General features: G+C 42.7%; 1 protein-coding gene across 5 annotated transcripts; it reads left to right on the top strand.

The window, feature by feature from the left end:
• Nucleotides 1-610: 610 nt before the first annotated feature.
• On the top strand, nucleotides 611-10,868 carry ZBTB18 (zinc finger and BTB domain containing 18). 5 transcript variants are annotated; one of them, XM_066236429.1, is made up of 4 exons: nucleotides 2,247-2,388; nucleotides 3,033-3,332; nucleotides 4,787-4,870; nucleotides 7,223-10,868. In XM_066236429.1, the coding sequence occupies exons 3-4, from the start codon at nucleotides 4,858-4,860 to the stop codon at nucleotides 8,803-8,805; spliced, it is 1,596 nt and encodes a 531-aa protein (XP_066092526.1). In that variant the 5' UTR covers nucleotides 2,247-2,388; nucleotides 3,033-3,332; nucleotides 4,787-4,857; the 3' UTR covers nucleotides 8,806-10,868. The 5 variants fall into 5 exon arrangements, with proteins under 5 accessions (XP_066092549.1, XP_066092526.1, XP_066092541.1 ...); XM_066236444.1 differs by lacking the exon at nucleotides 4,787-4,870; XM_066236459.1 differs by lacking the exon at nucleotides 4,787-4,870 and having other exon boundaries at nucleotides 3,033-3,323.
• The last annotated feature ends 3,542 nt before the right edge of the window (nucleotides 10,869-14,410 follow it).

Here is a 14,410-nt window from a genome sequence, read left to right on the forward strand (position 1 = left end):
TACTAGGTGAGAAAAGCTTTGAGATTGCATTTACCCCCCTCTGTTGTCTCCTGAACTTCTTCATAAAGAATGTATTCAACTGCACCTCATTTTTTTATAGTATATTTCATCCATCAAGAACATGTATAAATTTACCTAACTTGAAACAAGTCAGACTGAAATTGGGCCTTCTACCAACAGGCTAAAGAATCTAGAATTCACCAGAAGCACAAAAACAATGTACAGTAGGGTGTGGGAAAAGTAGGTTTACAGTTGTTCATATAGAAAAAACCCCAATAATTAATAATATAAGAATAAACTTTTACATACTCACAACTGTAAATCCACTTTTGCCCCACCCTGTATTTCATGGAATAAAAAACTCTATTTATAAGGATGACTTTGACCTCAGTGATCAATCATGAGGGCATTCGAAAAGGTTGAGGAGAGAATAGTGAACATCACCACAGCTTCTAAAAAGATATTCCAATAGTATTTCAATTCTAGAATATTGTGTGCCTGTTTTTACTTCATTAGTAATTCAACACGTCTGATTTGCCCACCCAATACTTTAACTTTAGTTTACCCTTTTAAGCTGGAAAAAAGTGAAAGTACATTTTGCCCAGCTGAAAGGTCTCCTGGTAAGTTGGTTAGCAACAGGCTCGCCAGTGTTGGTTCAGTTAGCAAAGAATAAATCACGTTTCATTTGACAATGACTGGTGTGCTTCTTCACTCTGCAGTTTTCTATTTTATACTCTTGAACCATTTCTTTCACTTGTTATTCAACTTTTTACTTGTAGTTCTTGCCCCCTTGACAAGATTTCTGATTTCTTGAGGGTATAACTTTCTACATTTCTTAGAGGCCGTAGTTAATATAGTTTAATCGCAAAACAACAACAAACAAACAAACCAGGAATCTAATTGAAGTTCATTTGAAGGAAGGAAAAGCAATGCAACAGTCTCACATCATCCCCTGGTAGTTTAAAAGTTGTGGCTTGAGATGTATCAATTAAGGAATCAGACTAAGGCTTCTACAACTATCAATTTTACTTTAATTCCCTAAAATTTGGTCACTTGGAAATGTCCTCATTTGTAACACCGCAAGCACACATGTGACATGAGGGTTCTTCGAGAAATACAGGCGCTCTGCTTTGCCTGTAACGAGACGACGTCAGGAGAATGACGCCCAGAAACTGTGCCTCCCTGGGCCGGTCGCGTCCGCAGCGTCCCGATGTGCACCTGGAAACGGGACACCGCAGGACCGGGCAAAAACGTCCCTTAGCCCTACTCCCCATTGCTCGGGCAGGCGAGGACCTGGGCGTCGTCACCCACACCAAAGGGAGCCGAGAGAGCCACCTAATGCCGGACTCGAGTCATCTGTGTCCCCGAGTGCCCTACCTCCCAAAGATACCTGCATAACTTAGAGCGGCCAAGCCCCACTACGTTTAAAAGTATATTTATGGTTGTCACGGTGCACACAGCAGAACTCGCTCCGCAACCCCGGAGCGCGCGAGGCCTCCGATCCTGGAAACAAGCCCCTCCCAGCGCAGCTGTCGCCGCCGCCTGCGGGCTCCTTTCACTTTCTCACGGCCAAGTCACCCGGAGGGGCGCCGCTGCCGCTACCGCCTCTGCGCCTGAGGACTCCGCCCCGCCTCGCTTTGCTACCGGGCCCCGCCGCCAAAGCCCCGCCCACTCCAACAGTTTCTGCCTTCGATTGGGGCGCGCGAGCGGCAGCTCCAGTTCGCTTCTCCCATTGGTTAGATCCTCTTGCCAGTCGACGATGGCCCGCCACTGCTCCGCCCTTCTGAAAAGTCGCCCTCCTATTGGAAGAGACTGCGGCCTGGGGGCGGGCGGGGAGCGCCGGTCCAGGCGCTTTCGATCAATCGCAGGAGCCCAAAGCCGGGAGGGAGGGAGCCATGGGGAGGAGAGGGGCGGACCGAGGTAGGGTGTGGGGGGGAAACATCTGGCCGGCGCCGCCGCGTGCGTGCGTGGTGCGTCCTCCCGCCCCCTCCCCCGCCGGCCCCCCAGCTCCCGCCCCCCCTGCCCCCCGGCCCGGCGGCTCCGCGCTCGCTCCTCGCTCGCTCCTCGCTCGCTCCCTCGCTGTGTTTGGCAGGCTGCGGCCGCCGCTGGGCTGCTGCCATGGGGAGCCGTTGAGAGTGGGGCCCTCTTCGCTCCGTCGCGCTCCTCCGGCTGCCAGCGGGGGTGGGTGGGTGGGTGGGAGGGAGGGGGCAGGGGGAGCGGGCAACGGAGCTGGGATTGGGGGGTGGGGGGGCCGGGAGGGAGGGGGGACGAAGAGGAGGAAGCCCACCAAGTCCGGCGGCGGCGACGGCCGGGAAGAAGAGGCGGAGGACGCGGCGGCGGCGGCGGCGGCGGCGGCGGCGGGGACGCGGTGACTTAGGGCCGCTCCGTGTGAGTCCCGGCGCTGGCCCCCGGCCTCTGACCCGGCGCCCCCTCCGCGCCCCGGCCCCTGGCGGGCGGGGGGCGCCAGCTGTGCGGCCGCGGCCGGCAGGGCAGTGCAGGGAGCAGGGCGGGCCGGGCCGGGGGCGCCCCTGTGAGTAGAGTTAGTTTGTGCGGTCGGAGCGGCTGGGGGCGGCGCAGCTGCGGGAGGCCCCGGCGCGGGGACGGGGCCGCTGCAGCTGCGGGGTCGGGTGGGGTGCGGGCCGGCCGGCTCCGTGCCGCGCCCCCCCCCCCCCCCCGGCCGGTGCAGCTGCGGCGCGGGGCGGGCTCCCGGCCGGTACAGCTGCGGTGGCGCCTCCTGGGTGCGGAGGGCTGCGGGCTGGGGGAGGGGGCTTGGGAGCTGCCGCAGCTGCAGTGGCGCCCGGGACGGCCGCGGCTCCGGGGACCGGTGCAGCTGCAGTGGCGCCCGGGGTGGGGGGGCTGCGGGGGAGTCCGCCCCCCCCCCCCGGCTGGTGCAGTTGCCGGGAGGCCCCGGGGGCTCGCTAGCTAGGGCGACGGGGAAGCGGTAGCAACCACCCACCTCCCCCTGCTTCTTCTTACGACTTTTCTTTTGTTGTTGCCTTGACCCTGGTCTGTTTTCTCGTCTGTTGTTTAAGGTGTTTTCCTGCTGCACCGGCTCTACGCCCTGTACCTCCTTCCCTGTGGTTTAACCTTCCTCTTTCCCCGTGTGTTTTATGCACAGCCAACTACGGAAAGATTTGCATTTCTCCCCCCTTCCCCACTACTTCCCCACCCCCACCTCTTTGAAAAACAAAACCCCAACTCACCAACCTCTCTGGACCGCGGTAGCAGGACGTGAGAGGTTGATTTGTGGAGTGGGAGCTGCTGGCCGGCCCATTGCGGTGCTTGGGACTCATTAAACTGTCACTCAGCCCCCTCCCCACTGGGTAATTGAGGTGATTAATGTCTGATACATTGGAATGGGGCGAGGGCATTTGCGGCGAATAGGTTGTGTGCCTGAGAAGGAATTTATCTGCGAATACTGCTTCCTGGAATAGGCATTCATAATTATGTCAATTCATCGCGAAGTTGGAGAAAGTTAGGTTTGTGACTTTGGGAAAGCGAGACAGAACAGAGACGTTGGCTTTTGTTACTCTTTAACTCTTCGCCGTTGTTTTCTGACAAGAACGGAGTGTTACTATTCCCAGAGCTGTGACACTTGTGCCTCAGGCCAGCTCCTTCTCTACTCATAACCCCCTAAAGAGTCTGTGGAGATGTATTTGACATTCATAGATGTCGCAGCACCTTGCAGGACACCAGTCAGCCTAGCAGGGATTATGTTCCGATTTCATCAGCCATCAGAAAAGACCCACAGAGTCTAGCTAAAAAGTTGCCAGACTTACTAACCTGCCCTCCCTTCTTTCTCCCTGAAAGGTTTTCTAGTGATCACAAACATTACAGAGTGACCCCCTCCCCCCAAAAAAAAGATTGTTATGGGACACAGATTAAGGGGAAGACAAAGTTCTGCTTTTTCTGAGCAGAAAGCAGATCAGCTGTGCAGGTGCAGCATTCATTTGAAGTGACTGGAGCAGGTTGTATATATATGGCTTGACTAATTTGTCTCATTGAGCTGAAGTACTTTCCAGGATTTCAGAAAGTGCATTTTCAGTTTATTGATACTGAGAATTGAAATTTGCATTAACTGGCAGTGTGAGAAATTTTCCTGAGAAGATAGCCGTAGCTAAGTAGTTAAATAAGAGAGATAATAAAATGAACCAGGCTGAAGTAATAGTTGTGAATCGTCTCCCAACATCCTGAGACGTGTGTCATGATTTCAGCAGAAAAAAAAAAAAAAAAAAGAATGGAAGCGTGGTAATAATGTTGAAATGGGACTGGAGATGTCAAATGGTTTATTTTAAAAATACCCCTAAACTGCCTTTGAAACTAAACGTTGGAGTTGAATAAAAGTGAGAGTCTGGATTTCCTGAATAGCATGGTGGCTTGAGTATATGCTGTCAGTATGTAAGCTAGTCCACCAACTTAAGACAGAAGTGTTGCTATTCCATAAATACAGTAGAACTCCATATGCTGAGTTTTTCAATTTCTTCTGTTAGAAAGTTTGAGGGGGGGGAGAAAGACTTTGAAGTATTTTGTTTATACTAACAGAAGAGAAAAGTTCTCCTAAGAAAAAGCTGGTGGCAGGAGTGTAGAGGAGTAGCATATGGCATTAAAAGGAGCACAGCTGGAGGTAACATTTCCATCTGAACATGATGTCAGAGCAGCTGACAGCCTGCCATCCCTCAGCCTTTTATTCTAACACACAGACAGGGAGTTAGTGTGTGCGGATCTGTGGTGGAGAAGGTATCTCATTCCTCTCTAACATCATCTCCACTTTGCATCTGTCTCTTAGTCTGCTTTTTTTCCACCGATGTAACAGACCTGGAGCCAGCAAGACTCAGAGGAAAGGACTTAATCAGGTTTATGTGTCCTAAAGGTAGGAGTAGCAAGAGATTAGATGGAGTATATTTGTATTTTGGTGTTTTGTTTATTTAATTTAAAAAAAAAAATCACATTACGTTCCTAACCCAGTTTAGGAATGATGTATGAAATGAGTATTGAATGAACATCTTATGAGAGTTGAAAGTCTTGGGCTTGCTTAGTTTTAATTTTTATCCCTTTTGGTTGAGTAACTTTAATACACAGAAATATTTCAAGTTTTGAAATGTTAAGAAAGGCTTTGAAATATTGCTTTTCGAGATCACTTTGGATTAAAATGCTTTATATTACTGTTTTTTATTGCTGTTTAGATTCCTTTTGCTTTTGGGGTCAGGGGAGAAATAGTAAACTCTCTGGAATCCAGCATTCAAACTTATATGAGAAGATTATTCTAGTTAAGGAGCTGGATTGTTGTGTAATTAATTCCACTGTGAAACTTTATTCTTCAAAACATTCAGCAGCTCTACTGAAACATACAGCTGTATAGTGCTTTTGAAACCGAAGGTTTTTTACAAAGGGGGAGAAAAAAAAAACTTTTGTCCTCAGGAAAAGAGTTTGACTGGTTTCCTCATTTCTCTTTCAAATATATATTTAAGAGATCTTTTATTTCAGCATAACAATAATTATTTGCAGGAGTTTTTGTGTTAGGGACTAATTTAGAACTTGTAGATTTGAGCTGCCTGAATTGGCCAGACAGCTGTAATCGCACTCCTCTATTCTTAATCTCTTTATCTGGGCAGCAGCTGCCATATGGCCACAGTCAGCTGGATCAGATGTTTATAAGCTTCCTTCTTCGTCCCTCTCTGTCCTCTCAGCCTCCTAATTTGATCATGGCTACCTTGTGAGCTGCTCTCCAATCTTTATTTTTAGCCCTCTCAAGGATTAGGATTGATGTTAGCTGTGGGGCACTTAAAGTGATTGTATTGTAAATCTTGTTTTATTCTAGCAGTGACATCTTGCAGAACAATGTATTTGGAGTTAGGATAGAAGTTTTAGTCCATCTTGGGCAAAGTGGAGAGAGAGCAGAGAAGGAATTTCTAAATATTAGATTAGTATGTTCCCATTACCAAAATGTCCTTTCTGAGAATGGGTGGTGTTGGAACCTTGCGTCTGGTCACAGGAAGGGGGAAGTTGGGTTTTCTTTAGTTTTAAGGAGTTGAGTTGAGTTTGGACCCATTGTACAGCTTCGCCTTTCCTGTCCCACCATTTCACCCCCTTTCACCAGAAAATCAAGGCAACAATGCATATTTGAAAGAATAGAAGCAGTGGAGAAAACAAAATATATCAAGTTATATTGAAACAAAGTTGACAGAGGTAAGGCAGAGTCAGGGAAAAAAAATCGTTTCTCTTTTTCTATCAAGGCTTTTTTTTTTATGTTGAACCTGTGAAGCTTTTGAGTTTTTTTTTTTTTTGAGCACAATATGCCTTTATTTAAAAGTTTAAATTAATTTTAATATGGAACTCATCTTGCTTTTGCAAAGGATCAAAGTTTAGATAAGAATTTTCAGAATTAAAGTCCTTCTGGCTCCTAATTCCCTAGATATACAGATTCTTACAAGGAAATACAACCATTTTTTCTCAATTCATTAAAAAATATTTGGATTTATTCATAGTAAGGATGATCTTTCCCATCTGTTGGTATAGTCCTTTCTCATCTTGTACATGTGTGCTGTACCTGCAAATCTTAAGGCATTCACATCTGTTTTTATACACAGGGCTTTTGTTGTTGTAACACTCTGACTTTAAAAGAAAGTTGTTTGCTAATTTCTGGACTAATGCGATTTCATTATGGGTTTTTAAAAAATTATTATTCAACTGAATGTATATGTTTAAATTGTGCTTTCTAAGGGCAGTCAAGTATCAAAAGTAATAAAAAGAATGGTCAGACAAGTTTTCTGAATCTGCCAGAGTGTGTTGAGGACTTTTCTTTGTTCATTGTATGAGTCGTTCCCTTTGAAATTAAAGCTGTTTTCTTGTAGGTTTTGTGGGACATAATTTGATGAGTAGAGTTAACTACATTTCTTCAGAGAGAGAGATCTAAATTCTTATTCTTAGTAAGAGACTATTCTGAAATTAAGGTTTTTAAAACTTGCCTAAAAGTTCAAGGGTGGTGGGGATGCATTAGAGACTGTTTGGCTGGGTTGAGGTAGTTTGGGAAGTGTGCCTTTTTCTTCTTGCATTTAGGTTTTGTGCATGTGATTTGGTAGTCTTTGGGTCATATGCCTGATTAAAATTCAGGGACGTGTACCCCAGCCGCCAAGCCGAATGATTATTTTTTGCGTGGGGACTGGCGTTGAAAAGTTGTAAAGTTGTTCCTGACGGCTCTCATGAGAAATGTCTCTCTTCCCAGGTTATGAAGACAGCATGGAATTTCCAGACCATAGTAGACATTTGCTGCAGTGTCTGAGCGAGCAGAGGCACCAGGGTTTTCTTTGTGACTGCACCGTGCTGGTGGGAGATGCACAGTTCCGCGCGCACCGGGCTGTGCTGGCTTCGTGCAGCATGTACTTCCACCTCTTTTACAAGGACCAGCTGGACAAAAGGGACATTGTTCATCTGAACAGCGACATTGTTACAGCCCCGGCTTTCGCTCTCCTGCTTGAATTCATGTATGAAGGGAAACTCCAGTTCAAAGACTTGCCCATTGAAGACGTGCTAGCAGCTGCCAGTTATCTGCACATGTATGACATCGTTAAAGTCTGCAAAAAGAAGCTGAAAGAGAAAGCCACCACGGAGGCAGACAGCACCAAAAAGGAGGAAGACGCTTCAAGTTGTTCGGACAAAGTCGAGAGCCTCTCCGATGGCAGCAGTCACATGGCCGGCGACCTGCCCAGTGACGAAGATGAAGGAGAAGATGAGAAGCTGAACATCCTGCCCAGCAAGCGGGACCTGGCAGCGGAGCCTGGGAACATGTGGATGCGATTGGCCTCAGACTCGGCAGGCATCCCCCCGGCGGGCGGGGAGGCAGAGCCGCACGCCACTGCAGCTGGAAAAACAGTAGCCAGCCCCTGCAGCTCAACAGAGTCTTTGTCCCAGAGGTCTGTCACCTCCGTGAGGGATTCAGCAGATGTTGACTGCGTGCTGGACCTGTCTGTCAAGTCCAGCCTTTCAGGAGTTGAAAATCTGAACAGCTCTTATTTCTCTTCACAGGACGTGCTGAGAAGCAACCTGGTGCAGGTGAAGGTGGAGAAAGAGGCTTCCTGTGATGACAGTGATGTTGGCACTAATGACTATGACATGGAACATAGCACTGTGAAAGAGAGTGTGAGCACTAATAACAGGGTACAGTATGAGCCGGCCCATCTGGCTCCGCTGAGGGAGGACTCGGTGTTGAGGGAGCTGGAGCGGGAGGACAAAGCCAGCGATGACGAGATGCTGACCCCGGAAAGCGAGCGCGTGCAGGTGGAGGGCGCCATGGAGAGCAGCCTGCTGCCCTATGTCTCCAACATCCTGAGCCCGGCCGGCCAGATCTTCATGTGCCCGCTGTGCAACAAGGTCTTCCCCAGCCCACACATCCTACAGATCCACCTGAGCACGCACTTCCGTGAGCAGGACGGCCTCCGCAGCAAGCCGGCCGCCGACGTCAACGTGCCCACCTGCTCGCTGTGTGGCAAGACTTTCTCCTGCATGTACACGCTCAAGCGCCACGAGAGGACTCACTCAGGCGAGAAGCCCTACACTTGCACCCAGTGCGGCAAGAGCTTCCAGTACTCACACAACCTGAGCCGCCATGCCGTGGTGCACACCCGCGAGAAGCCGCACGCATGCAAGTGGTGCGAGCGCAGGTTCACGCAGTCGGGAGACCTGTACAGACACATCCGCAAGTTCCACTGTGAGTTGGTGAACTCCTTGTCTGTCAAAAGCGAAGCACTGAGCTTGCCCACTGTCAGAGACTGGACCTTAGAAGATAGCTCTCAAGAACTCTGGAAATAATTTTATATATATATAAATAATATATATATATATATATACACACATATATATACATAGATCTCTATATAGTTGTGGTACGGTCTAAAAGCAGTCTTGTTTCCTGGAACTAAAAAGTTGGGATATTAACTTGTTTTTGCACTTTAGAATAGCATGAGGATCTCACTAATTTAGCATACTGATAAAAGAAACTTTAGAGTAAGTCGGAGAATAGAGAGGTGTTTTTCTTTGAGGGGGTAGGAGAAGTAAGCCAATAAGAAGCTTTGAAACAAATCGTCCTATTGCAAAATGCTTTCATAGGGCTTAATTTTATCAACACTGCATTGTCTTTTGAGCTCTTTTTTCCCCATTTTTTTTTTAAAGTAGAAATTTCCTCCAGTTTTATTAGCCTCTTTATATGTCTCAAATTGCATGAATCTTTTCTGGCTGTTGGAAACCTGAATGCTTTTAGACCCAAATGGAAAATTTCTGAAATGCTGGATTATCTATTTTTAAACAAGCAGTTGACTTAAAAAACTTGTGGCAACTTCTGGTTTTCTGACGGTTCCCAATGAGAGAAATTATGAACGTACACTGGGATCACTGGGACTCTGTCTTTGTGAAGGTTTGCTTGGGATGAAAAAGGATATTGCAGCTTCAGCAGTGTTGAACTGTGTTGAAAAATGTGAATTACTGTTATTGTATACTGTAATTGATTACAGGGGTGGGGGGGGTGTCAAAGAACTTGACAGGTTGTGATGCTCTTAGTTGAGTCTTGAAAAGTAAATATTAACGCTACAGAAATGCATGAGTTTCAATATATTTTTGTCTTTGTTTGCATTGTATAACTTTAACAAGTGAGTTTAAAATTATTTAATTTCTTTAGAAAAATAGCACCATTTGGAAAAAAATGGTGTTATGAAGAACGTAAATGCACTGTTTTAATTTTTATTTTATATAATTTAAATTGACTTTCCCACTGTCTTTGAGTTGAAACTGTTAAGCTGAATTTAAAAACTTAAGCTGCAAATTGATAACTTCGCTACATAACAAGGAAAATATAAATGTTTACAAATGGCTTAAAATTTGCATGTGCAGTGTGCATTTATAACAAACTTCTAATTGCACAAAATCCATGCCAGCTCACAGTTTAGGTGTACACATTTCCCAGTTGAGCATTTTTAGAATAACTACTGCACAAATTGACAATAGGTCATTCTTTTTTTTTTTTTTGCTCCCCTTTTCTTTTTCTCCCCTTCTTCCTTACCCACCCTCCCTCTCCTACCTCCCCCCCCCAACTCGTGAAAAGATTCTATGGACTGAAAAAGCCCCAGGCTGAAAGGACTGGACTGCCTTGATTGACATGGGGAAGGAGGTTAGTGACTATGTGGATCGAGGCACCAGAGGCTGCAGCCCAGCGTGTGGTTTAATGACCAGCACGCAAGGCGAGAGCATTTTGCACAGTGTTTGTTTTCCTGTCTTGCACTTACAAATAAGGTCTATGGGAGTAGCATGGAAAACGTTTGCTGTTTTTCCCTTTTTTTTTTTTAATTGCTTTTGTTTAAAATTTGATCGCCTTAACTACTGTAAACATAGCCTATTTTTGTGCTTAAGATACTGAATGGAAAACTCCATTGTGCGTTGCTGGACTGTTTTGGAAATATTTGGTCAAATGTGTGTTAATTTGGCTGTAATGGCATTTAAAGCAAACAAAAAAAAAAAGCTGTGAAAATGGCCTTGGAGCATTATCTTTAGTTACTTGAAGAGTTTAGTTTTTTTTTTTTAAATACAGTTTATGTTAAAATAATTTTTATTAATTTAGAGAAGACAATCAATGTCTGTGAGGAAACGGACTTTCTTTCGAATTTTTTTTTTTGTGGTCATTGTGAGTGATATCTTTTTTCTTTTATTAGTTTCACATTCTTCCTTTGTTCTAAAATTTAGACTGACATCTAGCTTTGACAATCATAGTATGTTTTATTTTCCTGAGGGGGGGAATAACTTATAATGCTGTTTAGTTTTGTACTATTGGTGTGTTGGTGAATTTTTAAACTGTGTGCTAACTGCAATAAATTATATGAATTCAATTTCTTGTGTGTTACTTTGTGATTATTTACTACATAGCTCCTAAATGTGTGTCATACATTGCATCTTTATTTTTAATGTCAGATCTATTTAGAAGTTATGAAATTGTTAGAATGCCTTAACCCATTCCAATGGAAATGTGCAAACATTTTTGCTTCTAGTCATTTAAGATACTAAGTGCACATTTTAAAAGTGTGACCCATTTTCTACAGCCTACATCAAGAATGTGAATGTAATTCCCTAGAAATTTGTAAATCCATGAAACTTCAAGTGGCAGCATAGGGTTTTCCGTAATACCCTGCCCAGCTACTAATACATGCACCATAAGTCATTTTCATGGGTAATTTTATCCTAAGTTGATTGGTCAGATCTATTCTTCAGTGTTCTGTTTTAAGTGGAAAATTGAAGGAGACCGGATGTCTTAATTTGGAAGGCTGCTTGGCTAATGACTGGAATTCTAGGCAATTGAATTAGCAGGCATTCAGTGGTTCAAGATTAATTTACATACATCCTTTCTGTTGCTAGGTGAACTCAAGAGACCCCCAGGTTTTGATTTTCAAGCTTTAATTTTAAAATGTAAGTAAGTACATGCAGCACAAAAAGAACTCCGTTCCCTAATTTTTGTGGTCATCCCAACTTCATGATTATATTATTGGGCATGTCAGTGTGCGGAACACTATTGGTTGACCTAAGGAATTAATGGAACGCTCAAACGTGCTGGAATTGTCACATACGGTCTGAAGTTTGAGCAGGGCCAGCACAGACCTGAGAATTTTTGCAAATCCTGAAATCTAATTGCCCACTGGTCCCAGCCTTAAAGAAAAGTTGCACATTATTATTGGCAAAATCAAAATACATTTATATTAAATGGCCTGCAGCTGCAGTACGGTTAATAGTCTATAGAAAAGATGGTATGTAAGGTCTGGAGCTTGACAGTGTACCATTTGTAAGCTCCCTGATTGCTTTGGGTGGGAATCCAAAAAGATTTTTATCATAAAGCACAATTTACAATTTAGATTCCAGTCCCTTTTTTTGTTGTTGAGACAGGATTTCTATTATATGCAACTTGGTTTTAACCAACTGAACATTGCTTCACACGAAAGGCAAGGTAGTTTGAGCTTCACAAAGTAATTTCTTGAGCAGATACACACTTATTCAAAAAGGACACAGTACCCGGAAGCAGTATCTCAAAGTTTTTCTGAAGATGCTGAAAGTTATAATGTAGCATCTAATTTAAAATGAAAGAGCATTATCTTAACAAACTTAACTGGATATACTTATAAAGACATATTTTGACATGTAATTTGGAAGAAATAACTTTAAAAAACCTTTGTAAAACTAGAACAGAATATTGATGGCACAAATCACCACAGTTGATAAGTGAAGGAATCAGTTATTTACTCACTACATTAAAAAAAAAAATTTGTCATGTAATCATGTTGGAAACCATTCAAATTGATCCCCGTTTTGACATCTGGCTGATACATAAGTATTTTAAATTGGTAGTTTCACTTTTGACAACATCTGTTTCTTTTCATCAATTATGCCCTAGCACACAGTGGGCCCAGCATCTGTGTGTGTCCTAGAAGTACAAAATGTTAGGAGTATCCTAGAAGTACAAAGTGTTAAGGATACTGATTTTGGATTTCCTTTCTAGTTAATTATGCTATCAGATTAATGGTGAATCATTTTCTTTAACAAACATGTCATGATGAATCTACAAACAGGTTATTGGAAGGTTAGAAAGAGGTGAACATGATATTAAAATTATATAATAAGCTCAAATTAAAATGGCTGAAATGTTCATTTTTCAAGTAAATCTTTTCAACTATCATTGAGTTTTTTTACCCAATAAGTAATATGAAAAAATCTTGATTCTCCAAGTTTTTATAATAAAATGCAAAGTATCTAAAACTAGGCTATAAAAACCCCACTGTGTCAGTTAAGAATTTTTTTAGAAGTCTTAAGATCTCAAAATTTCCTGTATTGTATGACTACGTTTTATTCAGGGCTTAAACCATTCTTTGATTTCTAATATAATGAGGGAAACTTTTACATACCCCTGGTTAGGAAATGCAGAGAACTTTAGATTTAATTTGTAGATATTAATCTAAATTTGTGTTGTAATTAATGGAATGTTTGAAATTGCTGATAAAGTATGGTGAATCGAGTAAGCGTGAATTTTGAAATCCAGGAAAGAAGAGCTCAATGCTTTACATTTAAATCATTTGCCATTAAAATGCTAGAGATAACATTTTTTAAAAATAAAGCAATACATTTATTTCTCAAAAGCAAATAGCTTCTAAGAGTTTCATTTTGGATATAGTCCAAGTTTGTTACACAAGTAGGATTTTGTCCCTTAGATAAAAAATTTTCTCCTCCTGCCTTCAGAAACATAGCAAAAAATATCTATGCTTGCGGTCCTGTGGTCTAAAAGGATGAGATCCTGTAGTCTAATATGTAGAACACTTATCTTTTGACTTCAAGTGAATTTAGTTACATAAAAAGAACCAGTTTATGTTTCTAACCTTTCCACCCCTCCTCAGATTTTCTTAATATTATAAAAGGAGTCAGAGTTTATTGGATGTTACTGGCGGTCTTTAGAAATATTAATTCATTTTCAGATACTTTAAAAATGAAACAGTATTTTTACAAACTGACTCTCTGAAAATGTACACTAATTTTTGTAATTTCATGTGAAAAAAACTGAACTCTTTAAAAACTTTGTAACAGGAAAAGGTGAGGCCATGCAAATGGAACAGTAGCTTGAAAAGTTTTTTTAAGCCCAAATACCTTATAAGTATGCGCTCACCTTAATTGTTGAATTAATTATCTACTTAATTCAGGCTCATAGGGTTTTTTTCCCCCTAAAAAATTCAAGTACTTGAAAGAAATCAGACTTTTTTTTCTTGAGAAGGAAGCTTTATCCAGTTGGCTTTCCTGTTTAATTCTAATATTGACTACTACACTGTTCATCATAATTCCTAGGTTTAGGTGAACATAGTACTTTCCTAGCCTGAAAATAATTTTCAGAAAATTCAAAACTAACTTTGTTCTTGAATTTGCAGGTCCTTCTTCTCCGTTTCCATCTTCCGGATGGGTGGGTATGTAGCTTAGCTTGCATTTTGCTATAGGAGTCATTCTCTCTAGTTAGTTTGGCAAGAGAAGAGCGAAAGCCCAATTTGGCTTTAAAATGTAGCACATTAGTCAGTAACAGTTTCAGTGAGGATATTAAGAGTGGCTTTGAGAGGCAGTGTGACACCCATAGAGTCCATTCATGGAAATGACTTATTTACAGTTTGTTTTCATCTCTGTAGTTAATCATTAAATCAAGTTGTTTTTATTAAATGTCAATAAACATACTTAAAATGAATATATAGGGATTTTTTAAAGTCATATTGGCCTAAATATTGAAGTTTGTAATAGGTATATTCGTAGTTACTATGAAGCAGTGTATAGAAAAATGTATTCGAATATTGGCAACATTTATAGCTCTGTTAAATCTGTTTTAATATATAATGCCTATAAGATGGATTTGAAAAAA

The sequence above is a fragment of the Saccopteryx bilineata genome, chromosome 1 (genome assembly GCF_036850765.1).
Source record: "Saccopteryx bilineata isolate mSacBil1 chromosome 1, mSacBil1_pri_phased_curated, whole genome shotgun sequence".
NCBI classification, from domain to species: Eukaryota; Metazoa; Chordata; class Mammalia; order Chiroptera; family Emballonuridae; genus Saccopteryx; species Saccopteryx bilineata.